This window comes from Canis lupus, chromosome 6 (genome assembly GCF_003254725.2).
Source record: "Canis lupus dingo isolate Sandy chromosome 6, ASM325472v2, whole genome shotgun sequence".
NCBI lineage: Eukaryota > Metazoa > Chordata > Mammalia > Carnivora > Canidae > Canis > Canis lupus.
This window is the reverse complement of record NC_064248.1, coordinates 37,037,874-37,059,368: the sequence shown is the minus strand read 5'-3', so window position 1 is coordinate 37,059,368 and position 21,495 is coordinate 37,037,874. Positions and strand designations below refer to the sequence as shown.

Below are 21,495 nucleotides of genomic sequence, written 5' to 3'. Positions count from 1 at the left end.
ACAGGGACACCCTCCAGCAGAGAACCATCTCCCCAACCCCACCCATGCCCATCCCCCACACCCCGCTCTCTGTCCGCGGCCTGGGAGGGGGGCAAGCCAAGCCACTGGGTCTGAGGGCTGCAAGGGAAGGCAACCCTGAATGACAGAACACATCCCCTGTGAAGCCCAAGAGGATGATGTGCTCCTAGGCTTGCAAGAGGCAGTCTGGAAAGCCATGGAAAAGGGCATTCTCTCAGAGAAGCAGCAGAGGGTTCCAGCTCCTGGTTCCAGCTCCTGGTTCCTGCTGTGTGATCCTGGGAAACCCAGCATTTCTCTGGGCATCAGGTCCCTCTTCTGTGAAGCGAGGATAATGTATACTCTAAATACCCTACCCACGTTAGAGCCATCAGGAGCACCACGGGAAGTAATACAGAAATCGCCAATTCACACAGAAAGAGATGCATAGTGCCAGTCACCAGTCAATCAGATGCCACTGTGAAAGTTTTCAGAGATGAATAACTCATAAAAAGGGCATGGCAGGGATCTCTGGGTGGCTCGGTGGTCTGACGCCTGCCTTCGGCTGGGGGCGTGATCCTGGAGTCCCAGGATCTTGTCCCACGTCGGGCTCCCTGCGTGGAGCCTGCTTCTCCCTCTGCCTGTGTCTCTGCCTCTCTCTCTCTCTGTGTCTCTCATGAATAAATAAATAAAATCTTTAAAAAAAAATAGAAAAAAAAGGGCATGGCTCCAGGGAAACAAGATCTCTCACAGACCATCACTGTGGCCACAAACTGCTACCACCTAAAGCAACTTGGCAACAACTGTGAAAACTTAACTCTGGTGTTACACTTTTAATGATTTGTCCTGCAAATATATTTGCACGGAAGACATAACAGTTTTGTGCTGGTAACGTTTTTGGAAAAGGAACATGGCGAACGCTCTGCTGTCCTAAGTAGAACAGTGATTACACAGTGTGATGCTCTCAGACGCTCAGAAAGAGCAAAGCAGGGCCGTGCACACACAACCGCGTGTTGTGATACCATTGGGTAAAACAGAGAAGGACATGCTTGCATATGTTCATGTGCACAGAGCAAATGTCTGGAAACTGTAACAGAGGGAGTCTCTGGAAAGAGGAAGCAGAGAAGCTGAAAATCAAGAGAGGGATTTTTATTTTTCAATGCATAGTGTTTTCTACTATTTGATTTTTTTGGTTTGGCAACAAGTGTCCTTTGTTCTTATTATTCTGAAAACAAACTTTTTTAAAAAAGATTTTATTTATTTATTCATAGAGACAGAGAGGCAGAGACACAGGCAGAGGGAGAAGCAGGCATCATACAGAGAGCCCGACGTGGGACTGGATCCAGGGTCTCCAGGATCACGCCCTGGGCTGCAGGCAGTGCTAAACCGCTGCGCCACCGAGGCTGCCCTGAAAACAAACTTTTAAAAGAATCCAGACCCAAGGAAAGCGGACCAAAGGAGTGATAAGGAGAAGAGAAGGACTCCAGGCAAATTAGGGGACTTAACACATGATCCCTTCACAGGCAGTCCAGAGGCCTTCAGGGGACCCTTCAGCACAGGCGAGAAGTGGGAGGGTGGAAATTGGCATTGCCGTCCTTGTAAACCACAACTGCATTACTGAAACATGAACACTTGCAAACAAAGTGATCTCTACAAAACCCTGTGCAGATTAGGGCACCCTTGCAAAGGAAGGGTGATGGCGGGACTGAGGCCTTCTTGTGGGGAGGGTGGATTCAGGAGAGCTCAGCTCCACATGTGCTCACACCTACCACTCACAGAGCCCCAGAGAGCACAGGCATCAGACACGAGATGTACCTGTGATCTCATGCTGCCGAAGCTCGTTGTATTTGTAAGACTGCTCCAGGGGCTTGATGGAGGAATGGTAGATCTTTCGAAGCCGCTGCAGCACCACTGAGGGTGGAAAAGGATGAAAGGAGAGGGTGAAGGGAGAGAGTCTGGCCCACTCCCCAGGGCAGCTCCCCACCCGGACCATGACTGATTGCCCTGTATTAGCATTCCTGGAAGGAGTTGGGCCACATCCCAAACCTCAGAAATCTTTAACCAAAAGGCATTCCCTCCCACCCCGAAAACCTCCTGAACTTTTTTTTTTTTTAAACCTAATCCTCTTCTCCTTCCACGGAGAAGCAACTCACCTGGTAAGGCTGGGAGCCTGCAGGGTATGAGGCCCAGAAGGAGGAACTAGAGGCCCCGGCCAGGCTGTCTACACCCTACCCTCCCACTGCTCCCCTCTAGCTGTGTGCCCTTTGCAAACCTACACCCTACCCTCCCACTGCTCCCCTCTAGCTGGGTGCCCTTTGCAAACCGTGGCTGCTCTGAGCTCCAGCTAGCTCATCAATGAAGAGGAGGCAGTAAGCCCCACTGCCTTGGGTTATTATGAGGATGAAGTGCCAGAAATAAAAGGGCTTTATAAACTGAAAAACCAAAGCAGATGGGATGAACTCTTATTAGCAAGCCTGCCGGCCACTGCATGAAGGCTGGCACCGGGCCCCAGGCAGCACTGGGATTTGTCCTCTACCCTGGCAGAGTTCCCTCTGCTTGGATCACCTTCCCCTCACCCCATTAAGCCAAAGTCCCCATGCGGGCCTTGAACGCGGATCTTGGGCGGGGGGGCTCTTCCACGGAGCCCCCTCCCCATCTCCAGGGCTTTTGGCCCGGGGGACCCGCCGGCCTCAGAGCCCAACCCCGGAGGTTACGCCTGGCCCCTGGTTACACAGCTCTCCCAGCTCCAGTCCCAGGGCCTCCCTCTGGTTACCAGAGTAGTCATCCACTGGCTTGTCCTCATTCAGCATCAGAGTCTTCTCTATGTGGGAGCGATCCCTCATTGGGGCTTCTTCACTCACATCGTCTGCCTCTTCTGAGGACAGAAGCAGAGAACAGGGTTAGGGCAAAGCTAAGAGCTGGGCTCTAAGCCCGTGAAGGAAGGGCATAAGGAAGAGCTGCAGGAAGGCTTGCCAAGTTCAGCTGAACGGAGTTCTGTCTCTAGGACGGACTCTGAAAACCCACCCCAAATTCTGCAAACTCCATGATCCATTTTACCTCTTCAACAAATACTGACTGAACACATACTAGGGGTGAAGCACTGAGCTCCACGCTGGGAAAGCAGTGGCCCAAAACAGACACAGCTCCTGCCCTTAGGCAGTTTTCCTATAGTCTCTCGGGAAGGTGGGCACGGAGGGGGGGGAGGAGTCATCTTGAAAGTAACGTAATAATTACAGTCAGTGTCGTGGCTAAGGCAGGAAAGATTCCAGAAGTTATGAGGACCTAAGACTTGCACCTATGAGGTCTCAGCAGGGCTTCAGAAAACCTCCCTGAGAGCTGAGAGGAGGAGCTCCCTCCTTAGCTCCCGGGGGGAGTTAAGTAGGCGAAAATGGAGCAGGAGTGGTTTAGAGGCGTCTACATTACTTCCCAGGAGCCTGGAAGGGCTCTAAGCAAATAAATGACCTGACAACACAAGCATTTTATCAGGATCACACAGGCTGCTGTGGGGCTGGGACAGAAGTGTGGCTGGGTGTCTTGGGTGGGGAGTGGGGGGCAACCAGTGCTTCTGACCAAGCGGGAGATGCCCCTGTGAACCCTTGCAGGCTCCCAGGGAGGGGTGCCCATGTTGCAGGTGCCTTGAATCACAGCCATTTGTACCGGGTGGGATGGACTTGGGATGAGGGGCAGGGGAGACCAGTTCCACAAGGTAAGGGAGCAGAAAATAATCACTATGCCTCATGTAGCACCTCAGGAGTATGATTCTCCACCAAGATCAGCCCCGGACCCCAACTGCAGATGCAGTACAGAGCAGACCTGGGAAAAGAGGAGCCCCCCATGGCTGCAGGCCCTCCCCCTTGTGGAGTGTACAAGGACCCAACAAGCAGTGTGGAAACTAAATCCTGCCAGGAAATCTGTGGGGGAGCCATGCTGGAATGTAAAGACTGAGCCCAGTCCCTCCATCCCAAGGCTGCCTTGGTCCAGGCCAGCCTATTCAGATGTGGCTTGCCCCCCACCCCCAGCCATCCCTAGGATCCCCTCCCCTGCGCCCTATTAACGTCACAGCCAGCCTGAGGTTTCTTATCGCCATCCTGACCCCGGTGCCTGTCCACCCCACCTGACCTGGCCTAGTCTTCAAGGGGAGACCCCCGGAGGGCTCCGGAACACACCTTCCCTGCACCTCTCTCCACCAGCCTGCCACTGCGCGGCCTCAAAACCTGCCACTACATCCCGTGTCCTTCAGGTTACGGCACTGGTCCCAGTTAAAGTCGATTGAGGGATCCTAAGAGGGAGGCTCTGGAAGGCCTAGCTGGGAAGTGACGGGGTCATTCTGGGCCCTCCATGGTGCAGCCTCCCACTCGTCCCTCCAAAAGGGATGGTTTGCTGACCCGTGAGCAGCCTGAAGGCACCCCATGAGCCAGGCATCCTGGCAGGGCCCCCACCCAGCAAACCCGGAGCTGGCTGGGGCTTCTCCAGTGCCCCCACCCCCACCCCATCCCTGCCTATCCCACCACACGCATCTTCCAGGATGAGGGCAGCTGCCCAAGGGGCCAGGAGCAATCCTGGCAAACCCCTACCCTGAGGCCCCTCCTTGCGCTCCTCTGCCTCGGGCCCTGTATTCAATTCCTTGGAGCTCAGCTGGGCCCCCTCTTCTCCAGGGCTCACGGTTCCTGCTGCTTCCTGGGGTTCCCCGGCTTCCTCTGAGGTGCCCCCTGCTTCTTCTGAGCTAGCCCTATCGCCACTGTCCTCCTCAGATTCTTCTTCAGATGGAGCTCCTCCTCCTTCCTCGTCTCCACTCTCTTCCTCAGAGGACGCCTCGTCCAGGCCCTCCTCGGTTAGCCCTGGTGCCAGGCCCTCGGGGGGGTGGTCTTCCTGGGTGCCCCCCGCCTTGGAGCTCTGTGCGGTGCCGGCCTCCGAGGCTGGGCTGGGGCTGGGCTCCCCCTGGCCCTCGGCCCCCTCCTGGGTCTCTGTGTCCACATCTGAGATTCCGTCGGGCACTTCCAGCTCCTGATCAGGCCCCGAGCTGTCCTCCAGTTGTGTCTCAGGGGCATGGACCTCCTTTACCTCTGGGCCAGGAAAGGCCCCTGAGCCCTCAGGCTGTGCAGTCCCTACTGCCGCCCCATGCTCGGGGTGCTCCCCTAGGACCTCTTCAGCCTCCCCAGGGACCACACTCCTCCCGGCCTGTCCTTCGGCCTCCCCAGCAGCCCCCTCCTGACCTGGGCCCTCTCCCAAACCCAGCTCTCCCCCAGGCTGGCCCTCCCCGTCTGGAGGAAGGGTGCTGGCTCCCGGTGGGCCCGCTTCTTCCTCCCCAGGCCCCGCAGGGCCCCCGGGGGCAGCTGACTCTGAGGCTGAGGCATTGGAGAGGCTGGCTTCAGGAGCAGAGCCGGGGCCGGCGGCGGGGGCCCCAGCGGCGGGCTGCTCCGAGCTCTCAGCCTCCCTGCCATCCGGGGAATGAAGGAGCAGGGTCTTCTCTCGAGGGGCCGCCTCCGCATAAAGCGCCCTTTCCTTCTCCTCTAGACTTGCTTCTCCAGCAGAGAAGTGATTCTCCAACAAATTGCCAACATCTTCTGTGCCACCCGAAGCGGAAACTTGCAGTTCTAAATGATTAGAACACCATTGGTCAGTTTCACAGGGTTGGCACTCACGCTGCTTCCCTCAAGCGTCTAACGTCTAACGCAAGCTAGCTCCCGTCCTCCAGGCCAGGCTTGGGCCGGGGCGTGTGCCCTGAGGCAAGCACAGCGGCGTTAGGCGTTACTCCGCCTCCCGCCCAGGCCCTGGAAGCTGTGGTGGTTCGGGTGATCGCCCGCGGTGCATCCTCCCTGAGAGCCCCCTCGGGCCTCCCCCGGGTCCTGATCGCTACAGGGCGGGAAATCAGGGATCCCTTCCAGCCCTCCCTCAACCTAGTGGCGGGCACACGTGCAGCGGGGCTCACTAGGAGATCTATCCAAGATAGGACAGATGCTTGGACATTCCACCCCCTTGACAGTTCCTAGAGTCATTAGCCGTGTGCTTTTTATACTGCTATCAGCAAAGGAGGGAAAACAGGTGTGTGGGGGCCAGATCATCTCAGGTTACACGGCAAGTACTTAGGGGATTACTTGTGGCTCTCGGCCTTAAGTCATATATCCAACTCTGTCCCCTTAAGGGCAGGCATTTGCTGGCCTTGCTACCTTATATTAGAGGGGACGTGGCCGGAGGAGGAGGAGATATCCAAAATGGGCAGGGCCAGGGCTTCCCGGTGGCCTTAGCCAACCCCTTCCTGAGGGGATCCCTTTCTAAGGGCCCATGGCTTCACCCATGGCACAGAAAGAGGAGAGCAGGAGAGCGTGAGGTGGGGGGCCTAATCTGTGCCAGAGACCTCTGTCAGGAGAGAAGTGTGATTTATGTGCAAAATGGGGTCAGGAGAGAAGGTTGGGTCTATCCTTTCTGTCTCCTCCCACTGAGGCTGGGACCTGTTTAAGGGGGAGGTTCAGGACACCTGGGTGGCTCAGTGGTTGAACGTCTGCCTTTGACCCAGGGCATGATCCTGGAGTCCCGGGTTCGAGTCCCATATCGGGCTCCCTGCATGGAGCCTGCTTCTCCCTCTGCCTGTGTCTCTGCCTCTCTCTCCGTGTCTCTCGTGAATAAATAAATAAAATCTTAAAAAAAAATAAAATAAAGGAGAGGGAGGTTCCAGGAGGAGGACCTCTGCAGACATGGGGGTCAGGGGGTTATGAGGGATGACTGGCCTTCTGCCTTGGGGTAGCTGAGACAGCCCCGAGGACTCCCTTGACTCACAAAGATGCTTTCTGAGGAAGCAGCATCCCATCTCTGCTGGGACAGCCTGATACTCCCACCTTTGCCTCCCACCAAGAAGAGCCACTTCTTGGGGTACCCACTCGCCTTGTTCCCTGAAAGCTGGGACAGCCTCCAGGGGCCAAGAACAAATATTTTCACATTAACCCCCACAGCAGCAATCTGCTATCAAATTCAGAAAGAGGAAATTTGGGTGTCTCTTAATTATAAAAGAGTTGCTTACACTGATTGGACACTTTCACATTCATGACCTTGGCTAACCTCCTTGATTACCATCAGACACATTTTCAGAAGGTCTAGAGAAAGTCTTTGACTTGCTTAAGACGGCAGGTGCCTAATGGGTGACTGGAACCCACAACTGCCTATTCCTCGTCCAGGCCTCCTGTGCCAACATGTGTTTAGGGGTGCACAGGGGAACCCCAGCCCTCACCCTTCCCTGCACACACCTTTTCTCCACGTTTGGACTGCAGGAGCCAAGGCTTTAATAATCTTCCCCATGTTCCCCAGGCTTGGGACTTTGCCTGGCCCACAGAAAGTGCTAGGGAGAGGTCTGTGGTGACATCTGGGTACAATAAGAATTTCTGGTTCCTCTGTGGCAGAGGTGGAGGTTATCCATTAAAATTTTCTTTCCCTACCTCCTAATTCTTCTGCCTGCATCTCCATCCCCCCACCCCTTGACTCCCTGGAGAAAAATCTATGGCAGGAACTTGGTTTAACCCAGAGACTGATGATCCTGAGCAGCAAGATACATGTAATGTATGTCATATGAGATATATTCGTACAATTTATTCAGTGTGCAGAAAATGCTTAAGCATTTTATATAAATAAAACATTAATTGATCTTACTCAATTTACTTAATCTCACTTGCTTCTGGAAGACAAGCCTTCCTCTTATCCCTGTTTTATAGCCAAGAGGACTGAAATCTGAGACACTGAATGCCTTGCCCAACACACAGCTGGCAACTGGCTGAACCCATTTAACTACAGAGTAGCAAAGGAGATTGCCTGGCCCTAAGTGGGGTATTACACCCATGCTACTCAGAGCGTGGTCTGGGCACCTGCAGAACCAGCATCCCCGGGGTGCCTGGTACAGATGCAGACTCACAGGGCGCAGCCCACACCCACTGAATCAGAATCTGCATTTTTACAAGATGCCCCAATGCTTTGTTTCCACATTAGTTTGAGAAGCACTGGTCTACACCCCTTGATAAAAATGCCTCTGACCCAGTGGTTCTGGGCACCAGCTACACACTGGAATCATCCAGTTCTTGGTGCCACTCCTCCCCTCTCCTCAGAGGTTCTGATTGAACTAGGATGTATCCCTAGCATCAGGACTGGAACAACAACAACAAAAAAAACGATAATTCTAACATGCAGCCAAAGCTGCAAACCACTGGTAAACCAAATAATCCTGAGCCCTAAGGCCATGAGCCCAAGGGCTGAGCCCAATCCTGAGCCCAAAGCTTCTGCTCCTGGCTCCTCCCGACTCGTGTGCCCACTGGAGGCTCCTTGGATGAGTCACCCAAGGCTTGGCACGTACTCTTGGAATAGCAATGGTCCAGGCTTCTCTGATGAATCTAGCCTTTTCCATAGGCCCCTACTGCCCTCTACTATTGATGATGTTGATTGTAGGAATGGTGGTGATGGTGGTGATGGTAATGATGATGGTGGGGATGGTGGTGATGATGACAGTGGTAATGGTGGGGATGATGGTGGGATGGTAGGTGGAACATACTCTGGGTCTGACCACCTGTGGTGTTTCCAATATTCTCAAAACACCTTCTGTTCCTGGCAAGGGTGAAAGGGCTACATAATCCCAAGGGAGATGAGCACCCCAGACTTTGGGGGCTTATCATGAACTTCCCATTGTTGTGTATTTCCACTCCTGGGCCGCGGACAGGAATTCAAGTATGTGCCTGTGTGTATACACATTTACATCCATAGCCTTCCTTGATTTTTAGGATTTAGTGTCAAGCTGTCACTGACCTGCTAAGCAATTTGGAGCAAAAAAAAAAAAGACCAAGGGTGATGCCTTCATGCCCTGTGACCTTCCTTCCCAGGCTATAAATAACTCTGATGGAAAAATCTCTCAATGAAACAAGCTGTGGCATTGGGTCCCCAGAGCCCAATCCCCAGGAAGCAGCTGTGCCACTGGGCCTGATATCTCCTCTGGGAGGCAGTCAGAAGCTTCAAGAGCCTCTGATTAAATTCAGTTCAATTCCATGAAATCAAATCCAATTCCCTCTCTCCTTGATCTCCCCAGCATCTAGCTGAAGCCCCCTAACGGCCCCTGGAGGAGGTGAGAGAAGGTATAGGGTACCCAGGACACCTGAATGGGTTGAGAGCCTGGTAAGATGAGTGTTGGTCTACCCCAGGACACACCGTACTGTACTGTATGTGCTGCTGCCAAGGCAGCCATCCTGGCCCTGGACGGGCCTGGGTGCTTACATCAGAGTACATGAATAGCAAGCCCCCAGCTCAACCCGAGATTACGGGAAGGCCTGAGTGCTGGGCAGAGAATGGCATAAACCAGTTCTGCTTTCTCTCCTGACACCCCCTCTGCTGTCTTTGGAGTCAGCCTTTTGGTAGCTTGCCCCATCTGCAGCCCCAACGGGGGGTCCAGGCTCAGTTCCTCTCTCTACTGCCAACAAGACACCTGATTTTCCCCAGCTCCTAACCTGTTCCACTTTCACATGGACTCAGAACTGTGGAGTCACCAGGGGCCTTGCCGAGTCCAACTGCAGAAGGGGAAGCTCTGGCCAGGGAGCCTTAGAGACTTTCCCAAGGTCAGGGTAGGGTTGGGACAGAGCCCAGGTTCATGACTTTCAGTCCAGAGTTTGTTCTACTCCCACGTGGTTTGCGAACCAAGTCCTGTGAAGGCCAGGGCTCCAACACGTGCCTAAGGGGTGTGGGAAGATGAAGAAGCTGGGGTTCAGCCACCTCTTTACCTCCTGCCAGCAGCTTTCCTTGGGTCTGTTTGTCCCTCTCAGGGACAGGATGGGGGCCTAAGGATAGGGGTATGTAACAGCCACTGCTCCTGCCTCTCTTGCCTTGTCCCTAAAAATTCCAGTAGCTTCCTCTTGATCATTTCCCCAGAAGCCTAAGGAGCCCCCACTACAGCATCTGCTGAGCTACAGCCAAGCACTGAGCTGGGTGATGTCTTGCCTTCACGCAGAACTTCACACGTCCCAGAGCAGTTTTATGTTCTTCTCTCATCCTGGCAGCCCTCTGAGGCATGAGAAGCAAGGACTATTAACCTCTGAGGAAGCGGACACAGGAAATCAAGTTGTTTGCCCAACAAGCATTCCAGGGATAGGCTAGAACTCGGGCCAAGAAACAAAGCAGAGCTCTCAGGCCACGTGCGGGTGGTATCCAAGAGCTGCAGGGCTTTCTAAGCACAGACGCCCAATCTCCAAGGCTGGGTCAGCGTGAAGCTGCGTGTTTCAGAAGGCGGTTCTCACGAGCACCAATGTTTGGGAAGCACTGCTCCGAGACAGCCTCTGTGCCAGGCATCAGAGAGTCTGTGTTGAAGCTGGAGATCAGGACAAGAGAGGTCAGAACCTGAGACCTTGCTTGGCTGACCTGGTTTGAGCCCACCTCTAGGCGCTGAATACATCCAGTGTCTCCACGGAATTAGAAGTTAACTTCTAAACTCAATCCCACCTGTCCAAGACTCCTTAGCACACATCTCTAAGGATCTGCCAAGGTTATCCTCCATGGGTCTTCTCATCCGACTGAAGCTCCTGAGTCCAAGTCACACAGGTAAAATACCTTTGACTGTCACTCACACACAGTTACACAGATGACTCATCAGTAATAAAGCCCCAGGAGGACAGTCACTTTCCAGTTCTAGGCCAGGACCCATATGTACCCAGGAGTCAGGAATGCCAGTCTTGCATCCAGAGGGGACTTCACCAGGTCTTTCACCAGTCTTTCACCAGGCTGTCCTTCACCCAAACACTCAGACAGCACATTGACCGTGCCTCAAGTGCAGCTGAAAGCCCTCCAGAAACAGGGTTTACAGAGTCAGAGCGGCAGACTGACCCTTTCCGTGTCCTAGATCTTGTCTCTGAACACTCCTGGACTGGGCCAACGGTCAGCAGCCTCTTTTGGTGTCACATTTTTTTCTTGACTTTATTTACAGAGTCAATGTTCACCACTCAGGGTCCCTTGTTCTTTCACTTCTTGGATGAGCCTCCAGACAGTTTTGTAGATGCCAATGCTGAGGACCCTAGAAGGGAAGTATCCACATCCTCCCAGAAGCCCAAGCCCCTCTCTGGCCATTCTGTTGGCCTTTATCTCTTTTCCCACCCAGACAAGGGAACCAGGGTACAGTGAGCGAGGCACCCATCCTTGGAAGGTTCTTTGGCCTCCTGGCCAAGTTCCTAAAGTCAAGGTTAATCCCACCAGGACAGCTAGTCCCCAGCTGGACTCTAGCCCCAAAGTGACTCACCCAGGGGATAGGACACAATGCCAAGGGCACAATTCAGGGAGAACATGAGGATTAGGAGTCAAAAGGGACCCTCTCACAGGGACCAAGTGGTTTGATTCACTGATCAGGAGCCTGAAACGCTGAGGAGTGGCTGCCCTGAGGCCGCAGGGCTGGTTCTAGAAGCCAGCCCTCCACCAACTGAGTCTCATGGGCTTTCCTGGCACCAAACTACCAACCCCAGAAAGGAGAGGGGGTTAGCGGGCCTCAGGACAGCAGCTTCTCAGTCTACCCTCTTCCTCCTCCCTTCAAAAAGGATTAAAACTTCAAGACCATTGTTTTTAACCCATGAAGTCCAGAGAATTGGCAGAAGAACTCCACCCTCCTTTTCCTGAGAATTCTTGCTTTGAGGGCAAGAGAGAAATCACCCACAATCCCACAACCATCATGTATACACAATCTTGTTGCTGGTGCCCAGAGGATTCACGAATGTGGATGTGCACTCACTTTCAAAAGGCAAATGCCTCTGGAAGAAGTAAAACCTGAAGTCCTGACCCCTCAGTGAGACTCAACTGTTAAAGGTATAGGCCATGGAAAACCAGTTTTCCCAGAGATCAGCCCTGCCTGAGGTGAACAGAAGTCATTATAGGAGTCATGGGACAATACTCCCTCCATTCAGAGGGACTGAGCCGGGGGCAACGGGGCAAGGGGGGTGAGGGGAGGCAGGAGAGAGAGGAACACGCTAGATCCTGAGACAGGTAGTTCGAGTCCTTACCTTCCATCTCCCCACCCCAAGACATGGAATCTCCCTGGAATCTGGAGGATGACTCCTGGGAGGGCTGACGGTTGACTCTTGGTACCAGGCAAGAGAGACCCACTGGGAGCCAAAGGAGTGTGGTTCCCTGAGCTCTCAGGCAGATGGCTGCCTTGAGTTCAGGTCAGAGCCACCTGGGCTCAGATGTGGGGGGAATAATGACTCACCAGACCCACCTCATCCCCAAGGCAGGGAAGCAGGGCAAAGGGAAGCATTCTCAAACATGGGAAACAGATCTGACACCTTCCCCAGCTTGGGCCAAGACCACATCTCAAGGTTTCCTTCTGCCCCAAGACCTAGACCCAGACTGCACTCTGGATGGGGTCAGGAGAACTCCTCAGTCTCATGAACCAGCAATGTAACCTTGCTCCTCACTCTTCCTGCACCAAATCCATTCACCCATAAAATGCAGATAATAATACCTCCTGTGCTATCCCCTTCAAAGTATTTTAAGCATCAGTTGATATTTAAAAGCATTCTGCAATGTCAGGTATAATAATACTAATTTCCTAGAAGAGCAAAGATGCCAGGCCAAATCCCAAATTCACTGAGTGAGCCAAAAGAGAACGAGCTTTGGACAGGAGCCATGATGGCTCACCTTCACTCCTCTCCCTCCAACCTTCTGTTTCTGGGGGGTCGGTCAGTGGGCCAGAATGGTCTTTCTGCCTGGGGACTCCTTCTCCCCTTCTTCCAGCCAGAAGCAGCTCGAACAAGGAGTTGTGCATGCTGGAGGTAGTCTGACTTTTCAGAGGTTCCAGCTGGCCTGGGACAGGAATGGGCCTCAGCTGTCAACACCCCTGGGGCCGAGATCTTGTCCTGCTGAGCTCCACATTGACTCTTGTGGTAACTGACCATTTCCACTCAGCCCTGACTCACCCAGAAACTTCTGAGGTGATACACAGCTTCCTCTCCCCCTCCAACCTCCCAGACTCCTTCCATCCACCACTGAAGGGAGGTGACCCTGCATGTCGCGCCCAGCACAAATGCGCAATCAGGAGGATGCCTAAGCAGACCCACTTGCGGCTGCATGTATCTGAGAAGGGGTAAGAGGCTCTGCTTGGAGGAAGAGTGACTAAGGGCTCTTCTCGGCTCTCAGAAGTGGCAACACAGCTGGAGAGGCCACCCCAGTGCCAGCGTGTCCTCATTGTCCTTGGAATAAGTGAGCACAGGAAGCAAAGCAATGAGCCCTTCAGAAAGGACTCAGGCCTTGAGAAAGTAGTTTTGACTGTGCCACCGCCATGGAGCGAAGAGTGGCCCTAGCTCCTGCTCGAGGGGCACTTTGCTTATCCCGCTAGGCTGAAATCAGAGCTAATGTTTTGGCAGCTTTGAAGGGCTTCACACATGGGTCTGTGCGACCAGAAGTGGCTCCTCTGCCCCCGTTAGCAGTGCCAGGCCCGCCCCACACCTGCTTGTTAGTGAGGTGTCCTTAGCCGATCTCCCCTCCAGCCGCCAGCGAGACCAGAGAAGCTGCTTGTCCCCACGTCGACTCAGAGGAGGTTGCAGAGGAAAGACGAACCAAGGGCAGAGGCTAGGGCAGCAACAGCATGGATATTGTGACCCACGTGTGGCCCTGTAAGCTCCAGCCCAAAGACCCTTCCAGCAAAACTGCTACCCAGATGTCAAGATGCAGATCTTTCGACCTTCTCTCCCAAAGGGCTTCACCAGGTTTACAACAGATAGGCTCCACTCCTGGGTCCTTACACTCACAGCCCCAGACTTCACCTTGTTTTGGTTATTTTTGCATGAGAGATACGTAGCACTGGAAGGAAACTTAGAAGTTAACAGGCCCAACTCACTCATTCCACAGCAGAGGTGACCAAGGCCCAGTGGGGGCAAAGAGTCTGTCAGAAGCTGCCTCCTGAGGTGGCGGCAAAGCTGGACCCAAATATAAGGCCCTGGACCCCTCGCCCTGGTCCTGGATCCAGCACTACTGGGACCGCCCACCCATTCCCCTGGTTATTCCTATATAAAGGGTAGGAGTGCCAGCTGAGGGCTCTGTCTGACATCAGGCTGGGTCCCCAAGCACAGCTGTCGATGGTTTTGGGAAGGACTGGAGTAAGGTTCAGCTCCAGGAGGCCATCTGCACTCAGTCCAGCCCTACATTCCCCCTTACTCCGGGTGCTCTGGTGGTCTGGAGGAGAATGAGGGTAGGGCTCCCTGTCCCCGGCACCAGGGGACAAAGGTCAGCTGGTTCCACGAAAGCTACATGAGATCAGCTCTCAGCTTCTTTTTTTTTTTTTTTTTTAAGATTTTATTTATTCATAGAGATGCAGAGAGAGAGAGGCAGAGACACAGGCAGAGGGAGAAGCAGGCTCCATGCAGAGAGCCTGATGTGGGACTCGATCCCGGGACTCCAGGATCATGCCCTGGGCTGCAGGCGGCGCTAAACCGCTGCGCCACCGGGACTGCCCAGCTCTCAGCTTCTGACTTCAGGACTGCAGAGGCCAAACGAGATCAACCAGGAGAGCCTTTCAGAGTCTGGGTCACAAGGGAAAAGGAAAAAGACCTCTGCTTGCTCCCTGCTCCGTAGAAGGTACAAACTCCCAAAACCTCTCAAGCGAATCCATCCATTACCCTGTTAGCATTTCAGAGCTTGGAACGCCACAGGCAAAGAATATCTGGGTAGCTCTATGGTAGAAAGTTCTAGAAATCCCATGTCTCCCGTGGGAGCAGGCTTCCCGGTTTGTATCCTCAAGTGGCCTAGCCCACTGAACCTCAGACACGTGGGCCACGCTTTCCCGGTGAGAGGTGGCTCTGTCCCTCCCTCAGAGCTCCCACTCTGGACATCCCCACCCCCCAGGGAGAAATCATTTCAGGCAATTAAATTTGGTGGAGTTACTGTCAAGGGCCTGAGCTCTCGCCTTGTCTCTTCAAACACTGAAACCAAACAAGGGTCTTATCAACCAGAGCTTTCTTTTCCTTCAGCAGCCTGGTGACCATGCAGGTCAGGGCAAGCGGAATTCTAGTTCCCACGGGGCTCCCCTGGGAAGAGGAAGGTCAAAGCCAAGGGCAGGCCAGAGGGCGGGGCAAGAGCAAGTGAACATTCCGCACTCACTGTCCCTGGGATGACCCTTCCTGATCAACACCAAGGGCCCCACGCAGCCTCTACCAGGCCACATCTGAGGAGCTCCAGCCAGTGGCCTGCCTGCCAGGACCAGGGCCCCAAATCCCTGCACCAAAAGCCTGGGCTTGCTCCTGTATTTGTTTCCTGTGGCTGCTCCAACAAAGTACAACCAAGGCAGCTTAAAGTAGTAGAAATGTTTCATCCAAAAAAAAAAAAGAAATGTTTCAGGGGAGGGAGGGAAGGAGGGAGGGAGGGAGGGAGGGAGGGAGAGAGGGAGGGGGAGAGAAACGTACAGTCCCACAGTTCTGGAGACCAGAAGTCCAAAATCAGTATGTCAGCAGGGCCGTGCTCCCACCAAAGATGCTAGGGGAATCTCCTTCCTGCCTCTTCCAGCTTCTGGTGGCTCCCGGCAGTCCCTGGCTTGTCCACGAATGTCTCCAATCTCTACTTCCATGGCACATGGTCTTCTCCCTGTGTCACTTCTCTGCGTCTCTTCTCCTTCACATCTAAGGGCACCAGTCAGATTAACTAACTACATCTGCAAGGAACCTATTTCCAAATAAGGGCACATTTGGAGGTACTAGAAGTTAGGACTTCAACCTACCTTTCTGGAAGACACAATCCAACCCATATGAGGTCCCAAAGGCCACACTGCCACCTGCCTGGAATGTCCTCCCACCTCCTCCCACCTCACCCCAGGTCCGGCCGCACCTGCTCCTTCCTGCCAGCTTACATCTTGCTGCCTCCATGTTCTCTGCTTCTCACCCCTCCAGGCCACCGGGATCCCCTGGATGACCTCAACTGACCCAGTGTCATGACCATCCACACTAAGCCAAGTGACACAACCCCTCTCCCATGTGGCTGTGACCTACAGGGGGCGGGCAAGTGTCCCATCTTCCCTCCTAGATTGTCACTGACTCTGGGGCAAGAGGAAGACCCAAAGCCTCTTCATGTCCCTCCCAGGGCCTGAGAAAGCCCTGACCACCCAAATGCACACAATGAGCGCCTGCAGAATTCTCTGAGAAACCGCTTTCAGTCCCCAGATATTTCCAACCAGTCTCCTCAAGTGCCACCCTCACTGTTGTCCACTTCCTGCAGCCTGGACCTGGCTAATTCCAGCTCACACTTCAGACCCAAGCTTTGAAGCCCATCCCCTGGGAGGCCTCCCTGGGCCCCTTAGTACTGAGATGCTTCTGCTCTGTGTTCCTACAGCACTCGTCACCCCATGTGGCAGCCTTTGTAACTTGTATCCCCATGGACAATAAGCCCTCTGAGGCCAAGGCCATCAGTGTGTCCCCCCTGGGATTGCACAAGGCCTGGCAGGTACCCCAGCACAGCAAACATCTGTTGGATACCCTGAGAGCACCAGAGTAATGAGCCTCCTCCCCTGGGTCAGCCCTTCTCAAGATGTGGCCCTAGGCCAATTGCAAAAGGATCATGGAGGAGCTTAGTTAAAAGATCCATTCCTGGGCCATTCCTCAAATCCACTGAATCACACTCCGAGGGAGGAGAGGAGGGGGCAGGGCTGACGCCTGTCAGCTCTGTGGACACTGTGGGTCTGAAGTCTAGCTGGCCCTACTACCCTGCCAGGGGATATTCCCAGGAGAAGAGCGCAAAGAAGTAGATGCGGCTGGTGGTGGGATGGAAGCCTGGTGGTCAAGTAGAGCTGCCCAGTTCCAGCAGCAGCTCTCTCAGAGAGGAGAAGAAAGGGAAGCACAGAGTTAGAGGCCAAATATGTTCTCCTGTTCAGCAGTGGAAACTTGAACAAGTATTTCAACTTTTCTGTACCTGTTTCATTAATAATAAAGTGGAAATGAAAAATACCAGCCTGCCCATGTCCAGATTTGTGGGGCCTTCCTTCCACAGCTATCAATGGAGCACCTACTATGTGTCAGATACTGGGAGGCTCCAATGACATGTGATAGAGTTCTTGAAAGCCAAGTAATACCAGAAAAGTGTAATGTATTTTTAGGGGTGCCTGGCTGGCTCAGTCAGTGGAGCATGTGACTCTTGGTCTCAAGCTCAGGAGTTTGAGCCCCATTATGGGCATAGAGATTACTTAAAAACAAAAACTTTTTAAAAAGGAAACAGAGGGATCCCTGGGTGGCGCAGCGGTTTGGCGCCTGTCTTTGGCCCAGGGCGCGATCCTGGAGGCCCGGAATCGAATTCCACGTCGGGCTCCCGGTACATGGAGCCTGCTTCTCCCTCTGCCTGTGTCTCTGCCTCTCTCTCTCTCTCTGTGACTATCATAAATAAATAAAAAATTAAAAAAAATAAAATAAAATAAAAAGGAAACATATAAAGTATGGCTGTTTCAAGACAAAATCTCCCCAAACACATCACACAAGAATGTGTACCTCGGGAGTTCCTGGGTGGCTCAGTCAGTTAAGCGTCTGACTCTTCATTTAGCCTCAGGTCATGGGATTGAGCCCTGCATCGGGCTCCATGCTTAACAAGAAGTTTGTTTGAGATTCTCTCTCCCCTTCTCTCTGCCCCTCTCACTCTTGCGTCTCCTTTCTCTCTCTCTCACAAATAAGCCTTTAACTAAAAAAAAAAAAAAAAAAAAAAAAGGCAGGGACACCTGGGTGGCTCAGTTGGGTGTCTCCCTTTGGCTCAGGTCATGATCTCGGGGTCCTGGGATTGAGCCCCACATCAGGCTCCCTGCCCAGAGGGAGCATGCTTCTCCTTCTCTCTGCTCATGCTCCCTCTCTCCATATCTCTCAAATAAAATAAAATTTAAAAAAGATTATGTACATCTATGTTCACAGAAGCATTACTCACAAGAGCCAAAAGGTGGAAACAACCTAAATGTCCATCAACTTATGAACAGATAAACAAAACAGATCCACACAGTGGAATATTACCCAATGAATATTCATTCCTTATTATTCAATGAGGTCCAGACACCTGCTACGAGGTGGGTGAACCGTTGAGGACATGATGCTCAGTGAGAGAAGCCAGACACAAGAGGCCACACACCATGTGATTCCATTTATACAAGAATCCAGAACAGGAAAATGCAGGGAGATAGAAAGCAGATGAGTAGTGGCCAGTGACCAAGGAGGCAGCTTGTAGGGAATGAGGAGTGGCAAGGACACAGCTTCTTTTTGGGGGTGATAAATAGATATTCTAAAATTGACTTGCTAGGGAATCCCTGGGTGGCTCAGTGGTTTAGTGCCTGCCTAACGTAATCCTGGAGTCCTGGGATCAAGTCCACATCCCTCATGAAGCCTGCTTCTCCCTCTGCCTATGTCTCTGCCTCTCTCTCTCTCTCTCTCTCTCTGAGTCTCTCATGAATAAATAAATAAAATATTAAAAGAAAATTGACTTGCTGATGGTTGCATGTATCTGTGAATACACCAAAAACTACAGAAGTGAACACTTTAATAGGCATATTATATATATTTGAAATGTATCTCAATAAAGCTATTTTTTAAGATTTTATTTATTTGAGAAAGAGCAGAATGAGAGAGAGAGAGAGAACGAGGGGGGGTGGGGGAGAGAAGGGGAGGGACAAGCAGACTCCTCGCTGAGCAGGGACCCTATACAGGGCTCCATCCCACAACCCTGAGACCAGGACCCAAGCCAAAGGCAGATGTTCAACCTACTGAGCCACTCAGGTGCCCCAAGTTATTTTTTTTTTTTTTAAGATAAAGTCTTGGGATCCCTGGGTGGCGCAGCGGTTTGGCGCCTGCCTTTGGCCCAGGGCGCGATCCTGGAGACCCGGGATCGAATCCCACGTCAGGCTCCCGGTGCATGGAGCCTGCTTCTCCCTCTGCCTGTGTCTCTGCCTCTCTCTCTCTCTCTCTCTCTCTCTCTGTGACTATCATAAGTAAATTAAAAAAATAATAAAATAAAATAAAAATAAGATAAAGTCTTTTTGGTTCCTTTCTTTCTCCAAAATCTTAGCTAAATCTGTTGTCTACCTTCAAAATCTATCCTCATTCTAACAATTTCTCCCACCCCCACCTGTCATCTCTTACCTGGGTTGTGAAACAGCCCCTCCCTGAGCTCCGCACCCTCTGTTTTCCGCACGTTCTCCCCCTCTGCACACACTCCGTGGCTCCCTCCTCCACACAGGCTTGCTCTTTCCTGAGCAATGGCACCTGGCCTCCTGCCCACCGTGCACTCACTGTGCTTTCTGCTGGGAAGGTTTTCCCTACACAGGTGCATGGCCCTGCACTCTCCTAAGACTTGGCTCCTTGTCACCTTCTCCACAAGGCCTTCTCCTGCCACCCTGGTGACACTGTCTCTTGACTAGCCTTCCTCCTCCCCAACCTAATTTCTTCTCCACTGCACCTAAAATCAATCAGTAAACTAAATAACTTACCTATTCGGTTTCCTCGTCAGAGATTTTGGTTCCCAGCACCTTAGACAACCACTGGGTGGGTGGATGGATGGTGAATGGGTGGGTGGGTGGATGGATGATAGTGGCAAAATGTAAGGCCTTCCCTCAATGCAGAGGCAGAGAGTTCCAGAAGAGAAGAGTTCTGAGACTGGGATTCAAAACCAGAGAAGTACCCATGGGTCAAGTCATTTAACCTAACCAGGCCTATTTTTTTGTGATCAAAGGATCATAGGAGTATTTGTCTTATCAGCTTACAATGTTGTTGTGGTAACATGAACTGGATTCCTGAATTTAAGACCCTCCCCTTAAACACACAGCATCTAATTGAAGGGGGAGGTGGGCAGGCAGGAAGAGAGAACTGGCCCTATGGCAGCAGTCTCAGGGGCTCCTTGAGGGGTAGGACATTTGGGGTCAGTGGCTGCAGGAGCTAAAGCAAGTGTGCATGGGGAACAGAGGCCATGGTCAGGAGGATGGGACAAGCCAGACAGAGGAGAGAGGAATGCCAGGCTAGGAGCCCAGACTGCATTGGCTGGTAAGCTTTTCTAGAAAGGCTAGTCGACCCTGGAGACCTGTCCCTATCTCTGCCCTCCTCCAGAAGACAAACCACAGAAAGGGAAACAGTGCCACAGCCACCAGCTTCCAGAGCTGTCTCTGGGCTAGGGACCCCTGAGTCGGCTATGAGGAGACCCAAATACTGGCCCTTTTAGCTGGGCGCTCCTGCCACTGGCAAGGAGGGTGCAGAAAGGCAGACACACCAGGACACAAGTCTCTCACTGACATAGGCAGAGGGAAACACCTGGAAGTTCTCTTTCCAAAGGGCTCCTGCAGAGGATGAGGTGGATCCTCCGCGTCCTACTCGCTCTCCTGCTGTACCTGGGGCAAGAGACTCTGAGGGGCTGGGCACAGGCACTCACACAGGAGAGCGGGCTTCATGCTGCCAGGCCTAAGTTGCTGGCTTCTTGGCCTGCGGCTCTCTCCATGTAACCAGCTGAGAACCACAGCTCCCTGCCCCCGGACAGACCTACTCCAACTTACTCCATACCTGAGCACACCAAACAGGGAGCTGGAAAAGTCCCCCCACCATCCTCCCCAGCACCACAGCTAGGCTAAGCAGCCTTCTGGAATGGTGTGCCACCCCGCCAGCTGTCCGTCCATTCATTCCACACACTTGGGCTGGGTGTGTCAGCAGAGCTCCAAATTAGCTGCTGTGGGCAATCACGTGGGCTGTGGAGCCAGAGAGAGGACCATGGAAACAGGTGCCATCTGTGCCCAGCAGAGGACTAGCACCTAGCAGACAGACAGGAACTGTACATTCAGAGCGAGCAACTATTCAACTGTCAGCTCTAAGGCTAAGGAGCCAGAGAGGTTGAAAAGTGCCCCCTGCCCCAATTCACATCCACCCAGAACCTTGGAACATGACGTTATTTGGAAATAGGGTCTGTGGAGATGTAACTAAGTTGAGGCCAACTGCATTAGGGTGGGCCCGAAGTCTGATGACTGGTGCCCTTACAAGAAGAGAACACACAGAGACACACAGATAAGAGGCCATGTGAGGACAGAGGCAGAGACTGAAGAGATGTGTCTACAAGCCAAGGAATCCCAAGGACTGCCGGAATTTGCCAGAAGCTGGAAGTGGCAGGAAGGATTCTCCTATGGAGACTTCAGAGGTAGCAGGGCCCTGCCAGCCCTGATTTCTGACTTCCAGCCTCCAGAATGATGAGAGGTTAAATTTCTGTTGTTTGAAGTCACCCAGTTTGTGGGAGTTTATGGCGGTGACCCCAGGAAAAGAATATGCGAACAGCCCTGAAGCCTGGCCCTATGAGGTCTTTACGACCCCTCTCCCATTAAGCGGATGGTGCTTCCACCAGCCGGGCGGCCCCGGGCCCTGGCCCACCTGCTCCCCTTCTTCGCACACTCAGGCTACTTATTTTTAGCCCCTGATTACATCTGCCTTATATGGTTCCCCACTCCTGTCATGAGCAGGACTCTCTCCCCTCCTGGTTTGTAAGCTCTCTGAGGACAGAGAAGCCGAAGGATATTAACAACCCTGAGAA

At 53.0% G+C, this 21,495-nt stretch overlaps 1 protein-coding gene across 3 annotated transcripts in view; it reads right to left on the bottom strand.

Annotated features, from left to right (window-relative positions):
• The window catches only part of SRL (sarcalumenin), a 49,756-nt gene that overhangs the window by 8,279 nt on the left and 19,982 nt on the right, over window positions 1–21,495 (bottom strand). For 2 of the 3 annotated variants that reach the window (XM_025416700.3, XM_025416699.3), the window contains exons 2-3: window positions 2,768–2,869; window positions 1,810–1,905 (exon numbers count right to left, since the gene is read on the bottom strand). In XM_025416700.3, coding sequence (XP_025272485.1) covers window positions 1,810–1,905; window positions 2,768–2,837 — 166 coding nt within the window. In that variant the 5' untranslated portion in view covers window positions 2,838–2,869. Of the gene's footprint in view, window positions 1–1,809; window positions 1,906–2,767; window positions 2,870–4,568; window positions 5,589–21,495 lie in introns of all 3 variants that reach the window. The other variant, XM_025416698.3, reaches the window with a different exon arrangement.